Raw genomic sequence first — 19311 nt, 5'->3', positions numbered from 1 at the left:
CACCACAGTTCAAAAGCATCAATTCTTCGGCGCTCAGCCTTCTTCACAGTCCAACTCTCACATCCATACATGACCACAGGAAAAACCATAGCCTTGACTAGACGGACCTTTGTTGGCAAAGTAATGTCTCTGCTTTTCAATATGCTATTTAGGTTGGTCATAACTTTTCTTCCAAGGAGTAAGTGTCTTTTAATTTCATGGCTGCAGTTACCATCTGCAGTGATTTTGGAGCCCCCAAAAAACAAAGTCTGACACTGTTTCCACTGTTTCCCCATCTATTTCCCATGAAGTGATGGCACCAGATGCCATGATCTTCGTTTTCTGAATGTTGAGCTTTAAGGCAACTTTTTCAGTCTCCACTTTCACTTTCATCAAGAGGCTTTTTAGTTCCTCTTCACTTTCTGCCATAAGGGTGGTGTCATCTGCATATCTGAGGTTATTGATATTTCTCCCGGCAATTTTGATTCCAGCTTGTGTTCATTTCCTAGCTTAATCTTAATTTTAGGCAGATCAAGAAACCATGAGTATGTGGACAAAAGGGATTTTGTTTGGATGTTGGCCCCACAGCCAGTACAACAGCAACATCAATTGTTGCAAAGCTCTTAAGCCATTCCTATTAGGTGGCTTCTGGAAAGTTTTTAAAGTGATCAAACTCTTCCAAAATGCCTATTAAAACTTGGCATCTATACTCAGTCCTAGAAAATGGCTTCAGAATCAATCAAAACATTAAAAGTCAGAATAAAGCAGCACAAGCCTTCTCAAGAGAACATACTATTTAGTGGGCAAATCAGGCCCTCAGAATCAAAGATATTAATATTTTACTACCAAGTTCCTAACTTGAAATTTGTGAAAATCTTAGAAAAAATTGAGGGTGACATATTATATTTTGTCTAATAAAAAATTCAGAGTGAAAGTACATTAAGAATCAATGGAAAGTGTGATATTTAATCAATGCATTTCTAACTTACTGTGCACATTTCTTCTGTACAACTGAGAAAACAGGGTCACATAAAACTATAATCACCCATTAGACTTATCTTTAGGAAAACTTTGCGGCCTCAAAACAAGATGTAGTAGAAACTCCAAACATACTAGGTTTTCGGGATGACTCAAAATGTAGGACAGCATGCAATAATAAACTTATATTTTGGACTTTCCTGGTGGTACAGTGGATAAGAATCTGCCAATGCAGGGGACACAGGTTCAATCCCTGGTCTGGGAAGATTCCACATGCCACAGAACAACTAAAGCCCGTGCATCACACTACTGAGCCTGTGCTCCCTAGAGCCTGTGCCCGCAACAAGAGAAGCCCGGGCACCACAGTGAAGAGTGGCCCCTGCTCACTGCAACTAGAGAAGTCTGAGCAGCAGTGAAGACCCAGCACAACCCAAAACAAATACACTTAAAAAAAATTCATATATGAGCACAATTCAGACCTAGAAATCTGCATTTTCATAGTGATTAAGAATTGAAAAATACCAAAATACGACTGTAGTGCTACTTCGAAGATGATTTGATGTGCTTTAAACATTTTTAACGTTGGCATTTGGGTGCATACTCTAGTATTTACCAAATAATAGAATGACTAGGAGTATCTTTTCATTCATGCATCTCATGATTTGATCTTTAAAAAACAAAACAAAATCCAAACAAAACAACAAGTACCCAGCTGCAGAATATAATCAGAATGAAAAGTGTTTTGAGAGAATGTGGACAGTATATCTTATGTTATCCAAAATTAAAAAAAATAAATTCACATTCATATAGAACTTTCAGATTTCCCCTACCCCAAAACAGTATAAAATAACATGATGCCTATAAAATCTACAAAATAACAAGAGCCTTACTAGACACAGCAGGTAGTTATTTTCACTCATATTTTATAAAGTCAGACAGAGCAGTTAAGTCAGACAGAGCTTTGCCCAGAGTAACAAAGTCACCTTGGCCTTAGCACTGAAGAAGCCGGACCCTTGTCCAGTCATTTCCTCAATGTAGCTCAGCAAGAAATAAAATGAGCCACTAATAGTCTGGCACTTGCCACACATCTTGGGGAGTGAATCCTATTTTTAAGGCACTTAGAGTCTACATTTTTAAAAGTCAGGATGGCTTTCTAAGTGAGCACAGCAAAAGTTCCTAACGAAGGGGCTCTTCTCTTAGGCAGTTGAGAAGCAACAAAATTATTTTTAAAGAGGAAAGAACTAGTCCATCGAAGTCTTTGCTGAAAGTGAACTTTCAGCTCCAAACTACTTTTTTCTTTTTAATCTGCCAAGGATGGGGGCTTAAGATAAAGCTCGCTCAACATTTTCAGCCACTGACACAGCACGGAGCTGGGCTGCGAGGCTTCAGCAGGGGGGTTGCGCGTGGCTAAGTCTCAGAGTCCAAATGAGAGGGTGTAGGGAAAAAGGGAGAAAAAAGTAAAAAGAACTGATGTGGGAAAAAGAAAGGTAGGAATGAGAGAAAATCAGTGTGAGAGAGGAGTAAAGAAAGAGGTTCAAAGAGCAGAAGGAAGGGAGAGAACCAGCAAAAACCAGTTTTGGTGTAAGCAGGCTGCTAACCCCTGGCAATACGACTCAGGGCAGGGCCTCTGTCGACACTGGGCACTTTCCCTGAGCCAGAGAGTGAGTTCACGTGGAAGCTTTCCACAAAGGCACATACCAGTTCTTGTTCCATTTATGTGCAAACTCCACAAGCAAGAGGAGCTGGATGACTATGAAGAGGAAGCCTCCGACGGCTCCCACATAGCGCCAGGCTGCAAAAGAAGACCATTTGAAAGGAGATGAGGTGACGGTCCCAAGTGTCTAACTCAAAAGAGTAATGACTATGGTTAATTCTTACCTCCGACTCCCTGTACTGCTAACACATTGAATTCCCATACAACTGTACAAGGTGGGTACTAACTACTATTATACCTGCTTTACAGATGAGAAAAACCGAGTCTACATAAGCTGACCAGGTCCTGCAGCCAGTAAAGTGCTGGGATGTGAGCACTGGCAGTCTGGCACCACAGCATCCAAGCTTCACCTCCATGCTATAAATAAATCCCAGATACCCTAACAGATGTAGTTAATTCATAAAAGCAGCAACAACCCCCCATTTAAAGTAAAATCACCCATTGCCAGAAAAACCCAAGATGTGAATTTTACTGGGGAGAGACCCATCAAGGTTCAATGAAGAAATGACGTTCAAACTGAAGTTCTACTTCCGGCTCAGCCACAAAGCAGTTCAAACCTTGGATGAGCACCTCATATCTCTGGATTATCTATAAAACAACCGAGCTGAGCTAGTGGGCTAACTGCCAGGTCCCAACCATTCTACGTATCTTATTCTAATATATACAAGGACCTCTGTGGGGACTAGAAAACTAGTTACAGGTATTTTAGGTAAAAAGACAACTTGGATACAACTGCCTTAAGGAATGCATAAAAGCAGTGTGACCCTAAGAAATTCGCTGGACCTGGCATGTGGCTCTTTGAGGATCTATCCTCATTCACAGTGTGAATACTTTCACTATCTTAATTGGGAAAGTGAATCCATTGGGTTTGAACAGTACTTTGAACCTCTGAAACACAGGCTTTATTTTTCCCCTCCCTAGCTCAAATAAAGAAGGGCCTCTTGTTTCACTTATGGTTGAATGTGTCATAATAAATATTACTGGTAGATTCCATCGATAAGCATAGTCAATTGAATTGAATATAATTGATTGAATAGAGTTAAATGTTACACAGTTTCACACCAGTCAGGTTTAGATATAGCCTAGAGGACCCCACTATCTTAGACACAGCTACATCTTAGACACAGCCTTTCTTAGCCCACTATCGCTGAAGCAGATTTAAGCTGCTAAGAAGCCCTGGGTTTTATGTGCAGGGCAGAAAGAACAAGGTCTCCCTGGTCACGCTACTGACATGCTAAACTAGTTTCCAAACAAGTTTTCCAAGTGCCTCATTTTCTCTTCAGGCCAATAACCTTTAACTGCAATTCTTCACCCAGCAGAGTAACTAGAGGTTCTATCACCCATCCGGGGAGGTGGGGGTGGGGTAGGGGGGGTGTTGATGGGGAGACAAGAACTAGAAAGGGTGAATGAAGTGTGGGCTGGTGAGGCAGGTTTTTTTTTTAAGCTACAAGAATGTTAGTAACCTAAAATATCAAAGGTACCCTGGACTATGCTTTGGAACAATTTTACAAAGTGGGTAAAAACACAATAAATAGATACTCCCAACCCTCCCTTCGTACCATTCAGAAAGGTCTCCTGATCTGGAATGAAGAAGGCTCCTGAGCACATGGCCCCCAACAGCAGAAGTTTAAAGAACCAAAAGCTGGAGGGGAAAAAAAAAAAAAACAGAGGAAATGTATTCAAATGATATTCAAGGAAGGACAAAAGACCTCTTAGAAGTTAAGTGCGTCAATCCGTGATTCTGTTCACTTCAAATGGAGGGGAAGAAATTAAGTGACTGGGGACTGCCTCCTCCCGTAATTAGACAGACTCAGTGCTTGGCCTCTGATTGTGCCAAACCCTTTTGTCGCAGGGGGGAAGTGACCTGGGGGAAGGTCTTGGTACAAGAAATAAGCTCTTATCTCCACTGCATTTCTCACTATGGCATCAGGTGTTACAAACAGGAATTCAGTTCTTAGTCCACTGTGCAGTGAAAAGTGTAATTTCCACCTTCTCTAAATCACTATCAACAATTTCAACTAGAGGAAAGCAGTCAGAGGGTGTGACGAGTAGAAGACGCCCTGTAATGCTGCTCTGAGTTCAAGGAAAGGAGAAATGATCCCCGTGAAGACTCACCCATTGTGAATGTAGGCTCTACAGCTTTTACTGTTGTTGATATTCAAGGTCAGGAGGCAGAAGATGAAGAAGAAACAGGCCATTCCAAAACAGACTCTGTATACTGCAGAATACCCCACCAGCTTCTCACAGGTGTCACCAGCTTTAATGCCTTTACAAATATCTTCAAAATAAGGGATCTGAAGAAAAAGAGAGAAAGTCTTTGTTAAAACTACGTAAGGAAGAGTTGGTGTGGTTCTTTCAGACTGCACGTCAAAATCCAATGTGAAATACACCATGTACCAAGAGAAATTAAGACTGAGAAGAAAGTCTCTCTTTCAAAGACCTTTTCCTTAATTTCCTCTGAATCCTTTTTAGAGATATAGCGCTTATAACGTACCAGGCACCCTTCACTTACCCCTAATGAATTCTGAAATCCAGTATCAGAATTTTTAAAAATTATGCTTATAATACACGGGTATTTTTTCTTAAAATGTGTAAATATAGAGATTAAGTGCACATATGCCTTTATTTATACAGGATAAGCTCCTAACCTAGAAATGAAATCAATGGGTCAGGTAGTAGCTACATTTGAAAATTTCAAGCAATAAAGTCAAATCACTGTTTCAAAGGCTGCATTTATATCCCACCAGCAATATTTGAGACTGCTCACAGTCCCAGCCTGAGCACCACATTTAAGGGTTAAAAACCACGATCTTGTTTCAATGTCCATAGTCCTCATTACTAGCAAGGTTCATATCTTTTTTTTAATTTAATATATTGTTCTGTGAATTGGTGGTTAATAGGATTTTCACTTGATCCACTGGAGTTCTTTATTTATGGATCTTAATCTGATAAATGTCAACAATGGTTTATTCCAGTATAATTAGAAGGTTTTAATATAAAACCCACTTACATTATCAGAATAATTAAAAATTTACATTATGAGAACAAGCAGCACATTTCTACTAATGTCAGAAAATAAAGATTTACTGTTAAAAACAAAAAAGAGAGAAATCTGCTTCTTACCAACATCAAAGCTGAACACTCTTCAGAACAGAAAATAAGTTGAAAAATCACATTATAGCCTTTACTCACAAAACAAAAACTAAAACAGGGGGAGAAAGGACAAAACACTAAAGGTAAAGCTGAAGCATGATAATTTCGTTTCTTCTACAGAAAAGATCCTAAAGAAACAGTAACAATGAGGTTGTTAAAATTTCCATCTGAGACCTAAGATACCACAAGTCACCTAGCGCAGCCAAAAAATAAAAATTAAAAAAGTTTTAAAATAAAAGATTTCCATAAACAGAAGGAAGACTAAATGTAGTTGAAGTTCATCTTCCTCCCTGAGGATTCTCTCCCTCAGAAAAGATTTGCAATCATTACTATACCTGGATCTCAAATATGATTTTTTTTTTAAATGAGTGTCTTGGGCAAAAATGCATTGTTACTGAGATCCCATTATAATAGTTCCACTTTCATGCATAGCTATAAAAGATTTCATAAAGAAATACCAAACATTTTGTGGTCAGCAAGTTCCTGCAACTCCAATTTTTTTAGATCACAGCAAGATGTAAATCCACAAAGAGAGACATTAGTATTATTTTTTGACCAAGCCAGGTAAAACACAGATTGTGTAGTTAAATTTAAATGTTGTATAAATAACAACTACTTTTTAATATAACAATATTTTGGGATATACTTAGACTAAATATTGCATGGGGGCATACTTATACTAAAAAAGTATTCCTTGCCAAGAGATAAAGCTCAAAAGAAGGCATGATCTTGGTGGGAAGGGCTGGGTATATGCCACGCCAAGAAGACTGGCTCTCACACTGTAAGGAAGGGGAAACAGCTATTTAAGCTGGAATGCCTTTGGCTGCAAAGTGGAGAACATGTGAGAAAAGGGACAAGTTTGAGGCAGGAGGATTAGAAGGCCACTGAATTAGCAGTCCGGAAAACAGTTGAAGAAAGTAAACTAGTAGTAGAAAAAATACAAAGTCTGTGGGTGGAAGTCATAGTTGGCAGGACTGAAGGATAGGGAGAGGGTTCTCTTCTGCCTTTTTAAAGTATTTAGGGTGGAGGGGGAGTAGGGTTAAAGGGAAAAAGGAAAGTGAAGTTGCTCAGTCATGTCCAACTCTTTGCGACACCATGGACTGCAGCCTCCCAGGCTCCTCTGTCCATAGGATTTTCCAGGCAAGAGTACTGGAGTGGGTAGCCTATCCCTTCTCCAGGGGATCTTCCCGACTCAGGGATTGAACCCCGGTCTCCCGCATTCCAGGCAGATGCTTTACCCTCTAAGCCACCAGGGAAGTCCTAGGAACTGAAAAGAGCTCTGGGAGTTTGTTTTTAACATATAGGGTTGGAAGCACCCTGCAGCATTCCAGTGAGAAGGTGAGTCTGGAAACTGCTTGAAAACAGTGATTAAGATACAGGATGCGCCCCCACCAGGTCATGAGAGACCTTAGCAAGGGCTTTCTGAAGGAGTCTGAATTTTCAGCTGTTTCACAATGAGTGAGCAAATTCACACGGTTAAAATCTTCATCTACTGAAGTCATGGGGGACCCCGTACAAGTGAATGTTTCAGAGCCTGCAGCAGGAAACAAAAGCTGCACCCTATGAATGGTACTGGTAATACGGAGGTTCAGCTCAGTTCAGTCGCTCAGTCGTGTCCGACTCCTTGTGACCCCATGAACTGCAGCATGCCAGGCCTCCCTGTCCATCAAGTGGGCCTTAGGAAGCACCACGACGAACAAAGCTAGTGGAGGTGATGGAGTTCCAGTTGAGCTATTTCAAATCCTGAAAGATGACTGCACTCAATATGCCAGCAAATTTGGAAAATTCAGCAGTGGCCACAGGACTGGAAAAGGTCAGTTTTCATTCCAATCCCAAAGAAAGGCAATGCCAAAGAATGCTCAAACTACCACACAATTGCACTCATCTCACATGCACCCCGCTCCAGTACTCTTGCCTGGAAAATCCCATGGACAGAGGAGCCTGGTGGGCTGCAGTCCATGGGGTCTCGAAGAGTCGGATACGACTGAGCGACTTCACTTTCACGCATTGGAGAAGGAAATGTCAACCCACTCCAGTGTTCTTGCCTGGAGAATCCCAGTGACCGGGGAGCCTGGTGGGCCGCCGTCTATGGGGTCGCACAGAGTTGGACATGACTGAAGTGACTTAGCAGCAGCAGCAGTAGTACATGCTAGTAAAGTTATAAGGAGGTAATGTTGCTTTAAATCTGTAAAAGGAGGCACCATGCCTCCACCTTATTTGTTTTATTCATATGGGATTTACTGCTCTGTAATATTCATTCAACTCTTCCCCTACCTTCTCTGTTCCCCCTATCATCAAAACTAATCCCTTTTGCACAGCGCCCCCACACTCTTGCCATAACACATGCATGTCAGTTCAGTTAAGTCGCTTAGTTGTGTCTGACTCTTTGCGACCCAATGAAATGCAGCACACCAGGCCTCCCTGTCCATCACCAACTCCCGGAGTTTACCCAAACTCATGTACATTGAGTCGGTGATGCCATCCAACCATCTCATCCTCTGTTGTCCCCTTCTCCTCCTGCCCTCAATCTTTCCCAGCATCAGGGTCTTTTCAAATGAGTCAGCTCTTCGCATCAGGTGGCCAAAGTATTGGAGTTTCAGCTTCAACATCAGTCCTTCCAATGAATACCCAGGGCTGATCTCCCTTAGGATGGACTGGTTGGATGTCCTTGCAGTCCAAGGAACTCTTAAGAGTCTTCTCTAACACCACAGTTTAAAAGCATCAATTCTTCGGCACTCAGCTTTCTTTATAGTCCAACTCTCACATCCATACATGACTACTGGAAAAACCACAGCCTTGACTAGACGGACCTTTGTTGACAAAGTAATGTCTTTGCTTTTTAATATGCAGTCTAGGCTGGTCATAACTTTCCTTCCAAGGAATAAACGTCTTTTAATTTCATGGCTGCAGTCACCATCTGCAGTGATTTTGGAGTCAGCATCCCTTTAATCTACCCAGTCTATCTTTCCCAGTCAGATTCTTTTCCACCTCCCTACCCACACCCAATTCTCTCTTCTCCTCAGATCAGTTGAAGAAGAATGCTCCTGCCAGCAGGCATGAGCACCCACCCTGTCATCTCCCACAAACTCCCCTCCCCAGACCCTTACTTACTGCCAAGGGCCCTTAGGCTCATCAAAGGGTGAGTATGTGGCACTGCATATCTCATCCACAATAAAAGTAGGCAAACAACCCCCTGCTCTAAATACTAAGACCTGTCTTATGCTCTGTGGGTGACTCAAGACGTCTAGCTTTCAGCATGTGGTGAATATTTTTGGGTAAAGAACCTCCGAGTAGAACAAGCTGGCAGGATTTAGCAACGGGAATTTGCTCTGATTAAATATTTGCTGTTCCGAGCTCCATCCCAGTTTTAGAAAAAGAAAACATACATCACACACAGATTCCACACTGTGGGCTGGAGGGGATGGGCCTGCTAAGGATGGTGCCTCTTATGTCTGGCTCTGGGCATCCAGGGACACTGCATCTGTGTTGGCTCTGTACAGACCCGAGGGCAAGGAGTTTCCTCCCAACCATTGAGCAACCAAACTCAAAGTCACAAAGTATCAGTGAGAATAAAGAGCTCATGTGGACTTCCAACCCTAACTCCACTAATACTTGGGAAAATCACACACCCTAGCTGAGCCTCAGTTTCCCTATCTGTACAATGAAATAATACTGCCTTCTACCTCATGAAGCTGCTCTGAGAATTAAATCAGTGAATCCTTGTAAAAAGGGCTCATCACAGTTCTTGATCCATAGTAGCCATTAAGCAAACGTACTTAATTCTAAAGTTATTATTTAAAAAAAAAAAAAACCTTTTGGGGGAGGGAGTCAGGCACATTATATGAACCCCCGATTGGCTGATGCATTCTGATTTAAACAAGAGGGGAAATGAACATCTTAGAACTCAGTAGACATTCTATTCACTTTACCAAAAGATTCATATTGAAAGATACAGTTGCACTTCTGTATAATTGCCAGTTCTGCATCTATAGATTTAACTAACCACAAAAAGAAATTTAAAAAAAATTTTTAATTTCAAATTTAAATTTGAAAGTTTCAAAAAACAAAACTTGAATTTGCCATGTACCTGGAACTATTTACATAGTATTAGATATTTTAAGTAATCTAGCAATGATTTAAAGTATATAAGAGGATGTGCCTAAGTTATATGCAAGTCCATTTTATATAAGGGACTTAAGCATCAGTGGATTTTGATATCCAAGAGGGTCCTGGAACCAACCCCCAAAGGATACCAAGGAACAATTGTACTGGCAACTGTCAATAAGGTGAACCTTTCCCTGGCACATCTATATAGGCACACCTCTGAGATACTGTGGGTTCGGTTCCAGATCAATGTAATAAAGCAAATGGCAGAGTAAAGCAAGCCACGTGACTTTTTTGGTTTTCCAGGGCACATAAAAGTTAAGTTTACACTATACTGCAGTCTATTAAGTGTGCAATAGCATTATGTGTTTTTTTTTTTTAAAAAAGCGTTGTTTAAAAATTTAATAATATAAGATTTAAAAATATTTTATTGCTAAAGAACACCAATCATCTAAGCCTTTGGTGAGTCATGGCAGTTACATCAAAGATCACTGAACATGTAACAACAGTAATGAAAAAGTTTGAAATATTGAGAGAATTACCCAAGTGTGACACACAATGAGCAACTGCTGTTCGGAAAATGGCACACTGATTCACATGCTCGAGGCAGGGTTTCCCACAAACCTTCAGTTTGTAAGTAAAGCACAACAAAGCAAGGTATGCCTGTATAAGAACTGAGTTCTAAAAACAGTACTCACTACCTGTCTTTCAGAGACCTAGTCACCACTCAAAAGAAAATATATCTGAACTTCCAAATCAGGGAAGACATTTCAAAACATCAACACAAGTATTAAGCCTAGAGATGTTAACTAGAAAATCCCCATGGCTTTTCTTTTGAGGGGAGATGCTGGCTATGCCCTTAAAACAATTTCAATCTCGGGCAAATAAATGTGAAGAAATAATGGCAGGGGTAGAAAGGCCTATAGCTCTAGTTGGCCAGGAGCCCACATGCTACAAACTTAGAAATAAAGAATAGAATTTGGGAGCGGTTCTTACAGAAATGAAGAGGAAATGGAGCATCATGTCCCCATAACATTATTTTAGAGAGATGAGTAAACGGCACATTAACAAAGCTGATGAGTCTTACCTTCCATTATATCAAATTTTTAGGACATTGAATGAAACCAAGCTGCAAAGAAAGCTTTGGGAGAGCTGAGCAGGAGTGATATCACAAAACCTAGAAGAACTAGATCTACAGGTTCTGTTTAATATCTTACTTGAAATAAACTTCAGAACCAAGACTCTCTCCCCTTTCTGACATTCCAATTATTTGTAAACTTTTGAAGACAGTTTAGTTTTCTCTGTGGAAAAATTCCAGTGTCCATGACAGTGGACCCACCCATGGACAGGAATTGCAAAACGGGGAAGGCTAAAATCAGCTTCCATCCTCCCCTTGACGGCTTCTAGCAATCAAGGGTCATTTCTCTGTAAATTATTACCTTTGAGGCCCTTTCGGGATTGTGGGGGCTATTTTTAAAAACAGTAACCATGAGGGACTTCCCTGGTGGTCCAGTGGTTAAGACTCTGCACTTCTAAGGTAGAAGGCATAGGTTCCATCCCTGGTCAGGGAACCAAGATCATCACACATGCAATGCAGTGCAGCCAAACAAAAAAAAAGTAAGCATCAGTACTCACCTCTCTTTTGTTCAGATTTCTCAATATTTTTAAGAGAAAAGTTTACAATGTGTCATTATTAAAAGTCATATGTGGGTGCTCAGTTGCTCAGTCCTGTCTGACTCTTTGTACCTTCATGGACTGTAGCCCACCAGGCTCCTCTGCCCATGGATTTCCCAGGCAAGAATACTGGAGTGGGTTGCTATTTCCTACCCCAGGGGATCTTCTTGACCCAGGGATCAAACCTGTGTCTCTTGCATCTCTTGCATTGGCAGGCAGATTGTCTACCACTGAGCCACCTGGGGAGCCCATTAAAAGTTATATGGGGAACTGAAACTCCAGTACTTTGGCCACCTCATGTGAAGAGTTGACTCATTGGAAAAGACCCTGACGCTGGCAGGGATTGAGGGCAGGAGGAAGAGGGGATGACAGAGGATGAGATGGCTGGATGGCATCATCGACTCTATGGACGTGAGTTTGAGTGAAGATGATGATGGACAGGGAGGCCTGGCGTGCTGCGATTCATGGGATCGCAAAGAGTCCGACACGACTGAGCAACTGAACCGAACTGAACTGAAAATTCCACTGAGCCTGGTTTTATTTGACCCAATCACCTCTGCAGTCAGGAACTTAATGTCCCCAATAGTAACTCCCCAGAATCTCAGAAGCATGCAAGACAGAGACGATGCTAGAGTTCACAGCTCCCCCTCCACCATAAGCCTTTCAGGATCAAACCGCCACAAATATGATTAGATAGTTAGAAAACGACTCCAATCACAAACTTTAAATATTAAGCTTTCAATTGAAACAAGACAGCTTGCAGAGAACTAATGATGATGACATGAGGGCTCTTCCTAAGGGAAACAGGGAGCAGCTACCATCAATCTACTCAGGGAATTAGGATTTATGAAGGCAGAATGTACAAAGAATCACTCCACTTGCTAACCTTGAAGGAAGGATAAGAGTTAATCCCAGCGAAAACTCATATAAAGCTTCAATGAGGCAACAGCTGTGGGGCTTGGGGCCATGGAATAGATAGGTCCTATGTGCTGACTGGCGTGGCCTATGAGGGAAGGCAGAGGGACCAAGGACCAAGAGTCCCCATTTCTAGTTTGGCGGTGGGTTGGATGGTGGGCCAGCAGTGGATAGGAAGCACAGGAGAAGGGCGGTTTCAGGGTGCAGTGGCAGTAATTCACTTAAGTACAGGCTGCCAGAATCAAGGGGAAATGTGAGCAGATGGCGAGAGAGCAAGACTAGAGAAAAGGACTGGTAGGGACCAGAAGAGATGGCAAAGGAGGCACTCAATGGAATAAATAAATTTACCAGGAGAGGAACCCAGGTGGAGGAGCGGGGGGGTGAAGGAGACAGAGCTGGGAACAGCCCAGAGAGCTGAGGAATGCAAACATTCAGGGACTGGGAAGAAAGGGGAAAAAAAAACAAGAAAGAAACTGAAAAGATACAGAGCCAGAGAGAAGCGGAGCCAGCTCTCAGGAAGCAGAGTGTGTCAAATACCACCAGTTGATGAGACGCCAGAAGTAACATTGGATTTGGGAACAAAGAGTCTTTTGGGGCAGTAATCAGAATACTCTCCAGAGCAGAGACTGAAGGCTGAGGAGAGGAGACAGTCCAGGGGGCTGCATACTGGGCAGGAAGTGACCCCAGCAGGCCTTTCACCCCTGCTTTCAAGAAATCTAACTGCAAACCTAAAAGTGCATCATTCTAAAATGTATTTATTTACCATTATACAAGCAATCTGGAGAAGAGAATGCCAACCCATTCCCGTATTCCTGCCAGGAGAATCCCCTCGACAGAGGAGCTTGGCGGGTTATAGTCCATGGGGTCGCAAAGAGTCAGATACGACTGAGCGAGTGAGCATACATACAAGCAACACATATTTACATTCTTGTTGCCAAAGAAAATGTAAATTACAACAGATACAGGTAACTGAATCCCCCTAACCATCATGACTCCAACCCTAACCTGACTGCTTCCAGAGGGAACCCCTGTCTCACTTCCTTGTAGGCCCTTTGCTCTGTTACTCCCCACTCATTATGTCCCACAGACTGTTGCATGTTCAACACATAAATCTATTTGCAACCTTTTAAACTGCTATATAAAGAAAGCTGAGCGCCAAAGAATTGATGCTTTTGAACTGTGGTGTTGGAGAAGACTCTTGAGAGTCCCTTGGACTGCAAGGAGATCCAACCAGTCCATCCTAAAGGAGATCAGTCCTGGGTGTTCACTGGAAGGACTGATGTTGAAGCTGAAACTCCAATACTTTGGCCACCTGATGCAAAGAGCTGACTCATTAGAAAAGACCCTGATGCTGGGAAAGATTGAGGGCAGGAGGAGAAGGGGATGACAGAGGATGAGATGGTTGAATGGCATCACTGACTCAATGGACATGGGTTTGGGTGGACTCCGGGAGTTGGTGATGGACAGGGAGGCCTGGCATGCTGTGGTTCATGGGGTCGCAAAGAGTTGGCCATGACTGAGCGACTGAAACTACTATACAGAAGTCCACAGCCCAGACCCATCGTAATTTAGTCTCTGTGACCCTAATGGCAGACATTCACATTGTTTCTGAGTTTTCACCCTTAGGAACAAGGCATAATCGATAGTGCCTGTACTGTGGGTATCGCATGTCTCTTTCTCTGCACATGCAGAGGCATTAAGAAGGACTGACATCCAGAAGGCGAATGCCGGATCATGAAGGTGGTTAAATTTTCATAGACACTGACAAACTCTTCCCAGGGAGGGTTGAAAACTCTAGGGTAATGGGTAACAGGGAGACCAGACAAGATGAACAGAGGAGCCAACAGAGCCCCCCACTCCATCTCGGAACCAGGAAAGTCTCTGCTGCTCCCACAGGACCAGCTTCTCAGTAAGCACTGACCCCCAAAATCAAGGGGAAAAGGGTGGACCAGGGCCCTGAGTCCAGAAAACAAATCCATACCTAAGCCCAGAGATAAGACTGCTGCTGTGGAGGCCTGGACTTTGTTTTAGATGGAAGACACAGTTACTGACCCACACTCTCTCCCACAGGATGCAGTGTCTGATAGAGGAATCTGTGGCCCCTGAGAGGAGCAAGGCCCACTGACAGTTCTCTCTTGAACACTCAGATGCTGGAGTTTCTTTGAAAAGGACCAAGTATCTAAACAGGCAGGGCTTTCTAGTCAGACCGCTTATCAGTGGGAAGATGTGCTTATGGCCAAAGTGAGCAGCACCAAATCAGCTAACTTCCCATTGAATGCGTGAACAGGAAGAGCATGGTGATCTAAATATGCAAATCCAACCACACTCATGGCTGTTTTCTGTAAATAGCTACTGAAAGTCCAATGAAATGGGAGTTTACAGGTGTATTCTTCATCCCACACTATATGTTATGTAAATATACCTAGATATCACAGCACAGGGCTTGGTCATTCCCTGACTCATTCATATCTACTATGTACAGGTACGCTTCTGGGTTATGGAGATTCAAGCAGCAAATAAAACAGATTAAAAATCCAAGCCAGGGCTTCCCCGGTGGTCTAGGCGTTAAGAATTCGCCCGCCAGTGCAGGGTACACAGGTTTGGTCCGGGAGTATCCCACATGCCGCCAAGCAACATGCGCCATGACTACTGGGGCAGCACTCCAGAGTCCATGCTCCGCAAGAAAAGCCACTGCAATTGGAAGCCCGCGCACTGGAAGTAGAGAGCAGCCCTTGCTCTCCGCAACTGGAGAAAGCCCAAGCACAGCAACGAAGACCCAGCACAGCCAAAAATAAATAAATGAAAAAAGAAATATTAAAAAACAGAAAAATCCAAGCTAACAAGGAGCTAACTTTCTAGAGAAATGCTAGCCACGTGTGCTCTTCTTTACGGATATTCCAGGCATTTTCATGGTTTAATTTTGACTATCCACATGAGTTAGTCCATCCTAAAGGAAATCGACCCTGAATATTCATTGGAAGGACTGAGGCTGGAGCTGAAGCTCCAATCCTTTGGCCATCTGATGTGAAGAGCCTACTCACTGGAAAAGACTCTGATGGTGGGAAAAACTGGAGGCAGGAGGAGAAGGGGGCAACAGAGGATGAGATGCTTGGATGGTATTCCCGACTCTATGGACATGAGTTTGAGCAAACTCTGGGAGATAGTGAAGAACAGGGAAGCCTGGAGTGCTGCAGTTCATGCGGTCACAAAGAATAGACACAACTTAGCAACTGAACAACGACAATCCATGATTTTGCCTTAGGTACGACACAGAAACCTAATGTTCTCCAAAAGATGGAATTCTACTGTGAAATGAAATATTTCCCGCTCCACTCAAGTCTCTTTCAAATGCAAATATCTGAGCCTGAAACAAAGCCAGCTATTTGGAAGCCATCAGCTACTTCCTCCCCGTTAGAGCTGAGGAGCTGGTGGAATGTGAGAGGTGGCCTCATCGGACACCCCTTACAGTAAACGGGAATTAGGAAGTGAACAATAAAGAAAGCAGGACTGGCCCCAGATAGTTAGAGACATATGAAAGAAATGATTTCAGCAAATCCGGAGACTTGCATTTTCCCATACGTAAAAGATGGCTGAATCTCTTCATGTGACAGATTTGGCTTTTCTTAAGTGTGTGCTTGCTCCATTCCTTCAGTCCTCTTTGCAACTGAAGAGTTCTCTTCAGTCCTTTACCATGGACTAGCCCCCAGGCTCCTCTGTCCATGGGATTCTCCAGGCAAGAATACTGGAGTGGGTTGTCATTTCCTTCTCCAGGGGATCTTCCTGACCCAGCAATTGAACCCCCGTCTCCTGAGTCTCTGTAATGGAGGTGGATTATTTACCCACTGAGCCACCTAAAAGTGTGAAAGTCGTTCAGTTGTGTCTGACTCTTTGTGACTCCAGGGACTATATAGTCCATGGAATTCTCCAGGCCAGAATACTGGAGTGGGTAGAGTTTCCCTTCTCCAGGGGATCTTCCCAACTCAGGGATTGAACCCAGGTCTCCTGCATTGCAGGTGGATTCTTTACCAACTGATCCACAGAGTAATCTTTCAATATTCAGATTACCTGCCTCCTTGCTGCAGACTTGTACACAGCCTGGCTCCTCCCCTGCCTCCTCAGAGTCAGCTCTCTCAGGATTGCCTGAGATGCTGTCTCCTGGGCTTGAGTCCTAACATTTACACTGAATAAAACCTAACACTCAAAGGTTGCACATGTTTTTCCAGTCAACACTACCAAACCTACACCCTCCAGATTCTGAGAGCCTCTGGTCACTTGTTCCCCAATTCTAGGGCTAAGACCCCAGCCACACACACAGTTCGGTTTCTGGCCCAGCATCCTTCTCATTTTACACTGGACCAGGAATTGGGGGCCCCCATTGGAGAAGGAAATGGCAACCCACTCCAGTGTTCTTGCCTGGAGAATCCCAGGGACGGGGGAGCCTGGTGGGCTGCCGTCTATGGGGTTGCACAGAGTCGGACACGACTGAAGTGACTTAGCAGCAGCATCAGGAGAAGAACTGGGGTACCCACATACTCATTTTATCCATCCCTACTTCTTCCCAAATCACCAAAATGCTTGGTTTGGCTACATAGAAAGAAGGGCTGATTATTATTATTTTTTAACCTGTAAATGATTTACCATGTATCTCAAAAGGCCAGGATGAATAAATCCGTCACGAGTGAAAATATCATGCTGTTCACTGTGTCTCACTAAATTTATTGCTGTGTTGTTCTTGCCTAGTCAACCCAGAACATGGCTCATACAGCCTGGTATCTGCAACTTAATCAGGAGCTCCAGGACCCTCAGCACAAAGTTTAGCCCATTCAAGTTTCCCCTTTAGGGAAAGGGGAGAAGAACTGCGTAGGACACAAACCGGGCCACTGAGGTCAACCATGGGCCAGCACAGCAAAGGAAAGCCTGTGGGTCAGAACCAGGCAGCTCCTGTTTATGTAAATAAAGTTTTATTGGAACACAGCCATGCTCATTTGTAGGTATTTTGTTTTGGCTGCAGAGTTGAGTAGTTGCTAAGGACCACAGGGCCTTCATAGCTGAAATGTTTACTAGCTGGCTCTTTACAGGAAAGGTTTGCCCAGCCCAGGACCAGGAAGTAGAGCTGAGGAGCTGTGCTAACTGCTGAAGTGTAAATTAGCATCTCAAAGGCAAATGACAACTGGTGATGACTTACTCTACAGATCAACAGTCAAAGGAACAACAGACAGGCAATCAGCTCAACTGGTCGTGATCAATTGCCTTCGGTTCTCCCCTGAGTGTCCTGCCTTCTCCAGAGCACACCCTGCTGCCCCCCAAATGGAACTTGGTGCTTTAAGTGAATTGAATTGTTCATCTGCCATATGTTATTTTCAGGGCTACAGCTTAAGGGTTTAATTTGTCTGTCTACAAAAAAAAAAAAAAAAAAAAGCTTTGTGGAAGGGGTGGTGGAGGACATGTCTTTGAGTTCAGAGCTTTTTTTCTGTGGGTCAGAAACCCACATAGTAGGAAAAAAAAAAAAACAAAAACCCTCACATCTGTTATACAAACACGATTTGTGGAACCAAAAATAAAACCCACACTGATGAAAGCCGGCGTGTTGCAAGACATAATTTTAGACTTAATTTTAAGACTGTAGAAACAGCCTCACTAAAATTTAAAAACCACAACCTTGCCTTCCCCTGCCCCCCACCTCCCTCAAATACCCAACCCCTCTTTGTGATTAAGCTCAACCCTGCTTTAGAGGGCAAAACACTCTAAGCCCTTTTACAAACCTCCCACCTCACCTAGACTTCCAGTTCTCCCACAAAAGGATAGGGAGAAAGCATTCCTGAGTTCTGATGTGACCCCAGAGGTCAACAGAAGGGAGCGCTAAGCTGACACCACCATCTCCAATAATCACTAATGGAATTCAGATATTTTTAACTTTCAAACACAACCACGCACACATGTGGCCTGATGCTGGGGTGCCTTCCTCACACACGGAAAGTGCATAAGGAGGCCCCGTTCTCACGCCCGCATCCCATGCACCTGGCACAGTGCTTGGCACTCACATGGGCAGGAAAGAAGGGAGGGAGGGAGGAAGGAATCAATTACATGACTTAAAAGATTTTTTTAAAAAACAAGAACTCAGATTACAGTTTAACCAAGTAACACGATCAGTCTTTTAAACGGTTATCAAGACTCAACTATTCACAATATTTACGTTTGCTGCTCACCGCAATCCGAGGCTACTGTTAATGTTGTGCCATTTGTCTGTGCCTCTGGCCCCGTCACAACAGAGCTGTTTCCAGCCATAAGACCCTGTCTGTCCCGTTTATCTGTAGAGAGCGTCAAGGCCTCTGCAGATTGTTGCTTAACAGACGCTTTTGATGATGACAGAAAAAAAGGGTTAGGAAAACTTCAGTTCTCACATCTCATCGCCCTCGCCCACAGTGAGATGCACCCTGAAACGGAGATCCTATTAACATCCGATGCTCCCCCAAAGCTTCTGGATAATGGATCCTCCAGACAAAGGACAATAGCTATTGTTTCTTGTTTTCTGGCTCCTGGGGAGCTCATTATTACTGGACAAGGGTCAAACCTCTTTGTCTTTGGTTCAGACTCAAAAAGGCTCTCAGCAGGGTTTCACGTTAGTTCACATCACTGCCTGCAGAACCAGCCTGCTTCCCACCATCATTTCTCCGCATTCACTGAGTACTGAAGGCTGGGGCCTGAGCCACGAAAGAAGCGACGGATGTGGGGGGGGACCACAGGAATGGTCTTCTTCGGGTGGTGTTACGTCTGGATGCAAGGTGGACCGAAGA

General features: G+C 43.4%; 1 protein-coding gene across 2 annotated transcripts in view; it reads right to left on the bottom strand.

Annotated features, from left to right (window-relative positions):
- The window catches only part of SERINC5 (serine incorporator 5), a 109097-nt gene that overhangs the window by 26667 nt on the left and 63119 nt on the right, over positions 1-19311 (bottom strand). For both annotated transcript variants that reach the window (XM_010834584.1, XM_010834583.1), the window contains exons 3-5: positions 4787-4965; positions 4231-4313; positions 2656-2749 (exon numbers count right to left, since the gene is read on the bottom strand). In XM_010834584.1, the coding sequence (XP_010832886.1) occupies positions 2656-2749; positions 4231-4313; positions 4787-4965 (356 nt within the window). The remainder of the gene's footprint in view (positions 1-2655; positions 2750-4230; positions 4314-4786; positions 4966-19311) is intronic.

This window comes from Bison bison, unplaced genomic scaffold, assembly GCF_000754665.1.
Source record: "Bison bison bison isolate TAMUID 2011002044 unplaced genomic scaffold, Bison_UMD1.0 scf7180017864034, whole genome shotgun sequence".
In the NCBI taxonomy this organism is placed as follows: Eukaryota; Metazoa; Chordata; class Mammalia; order Artiodactyla; family Bovidae; genus Bison; species Bison bison.
This window is presented reverse-complemented; position numbering and strand designations above follow the sequence as displayed.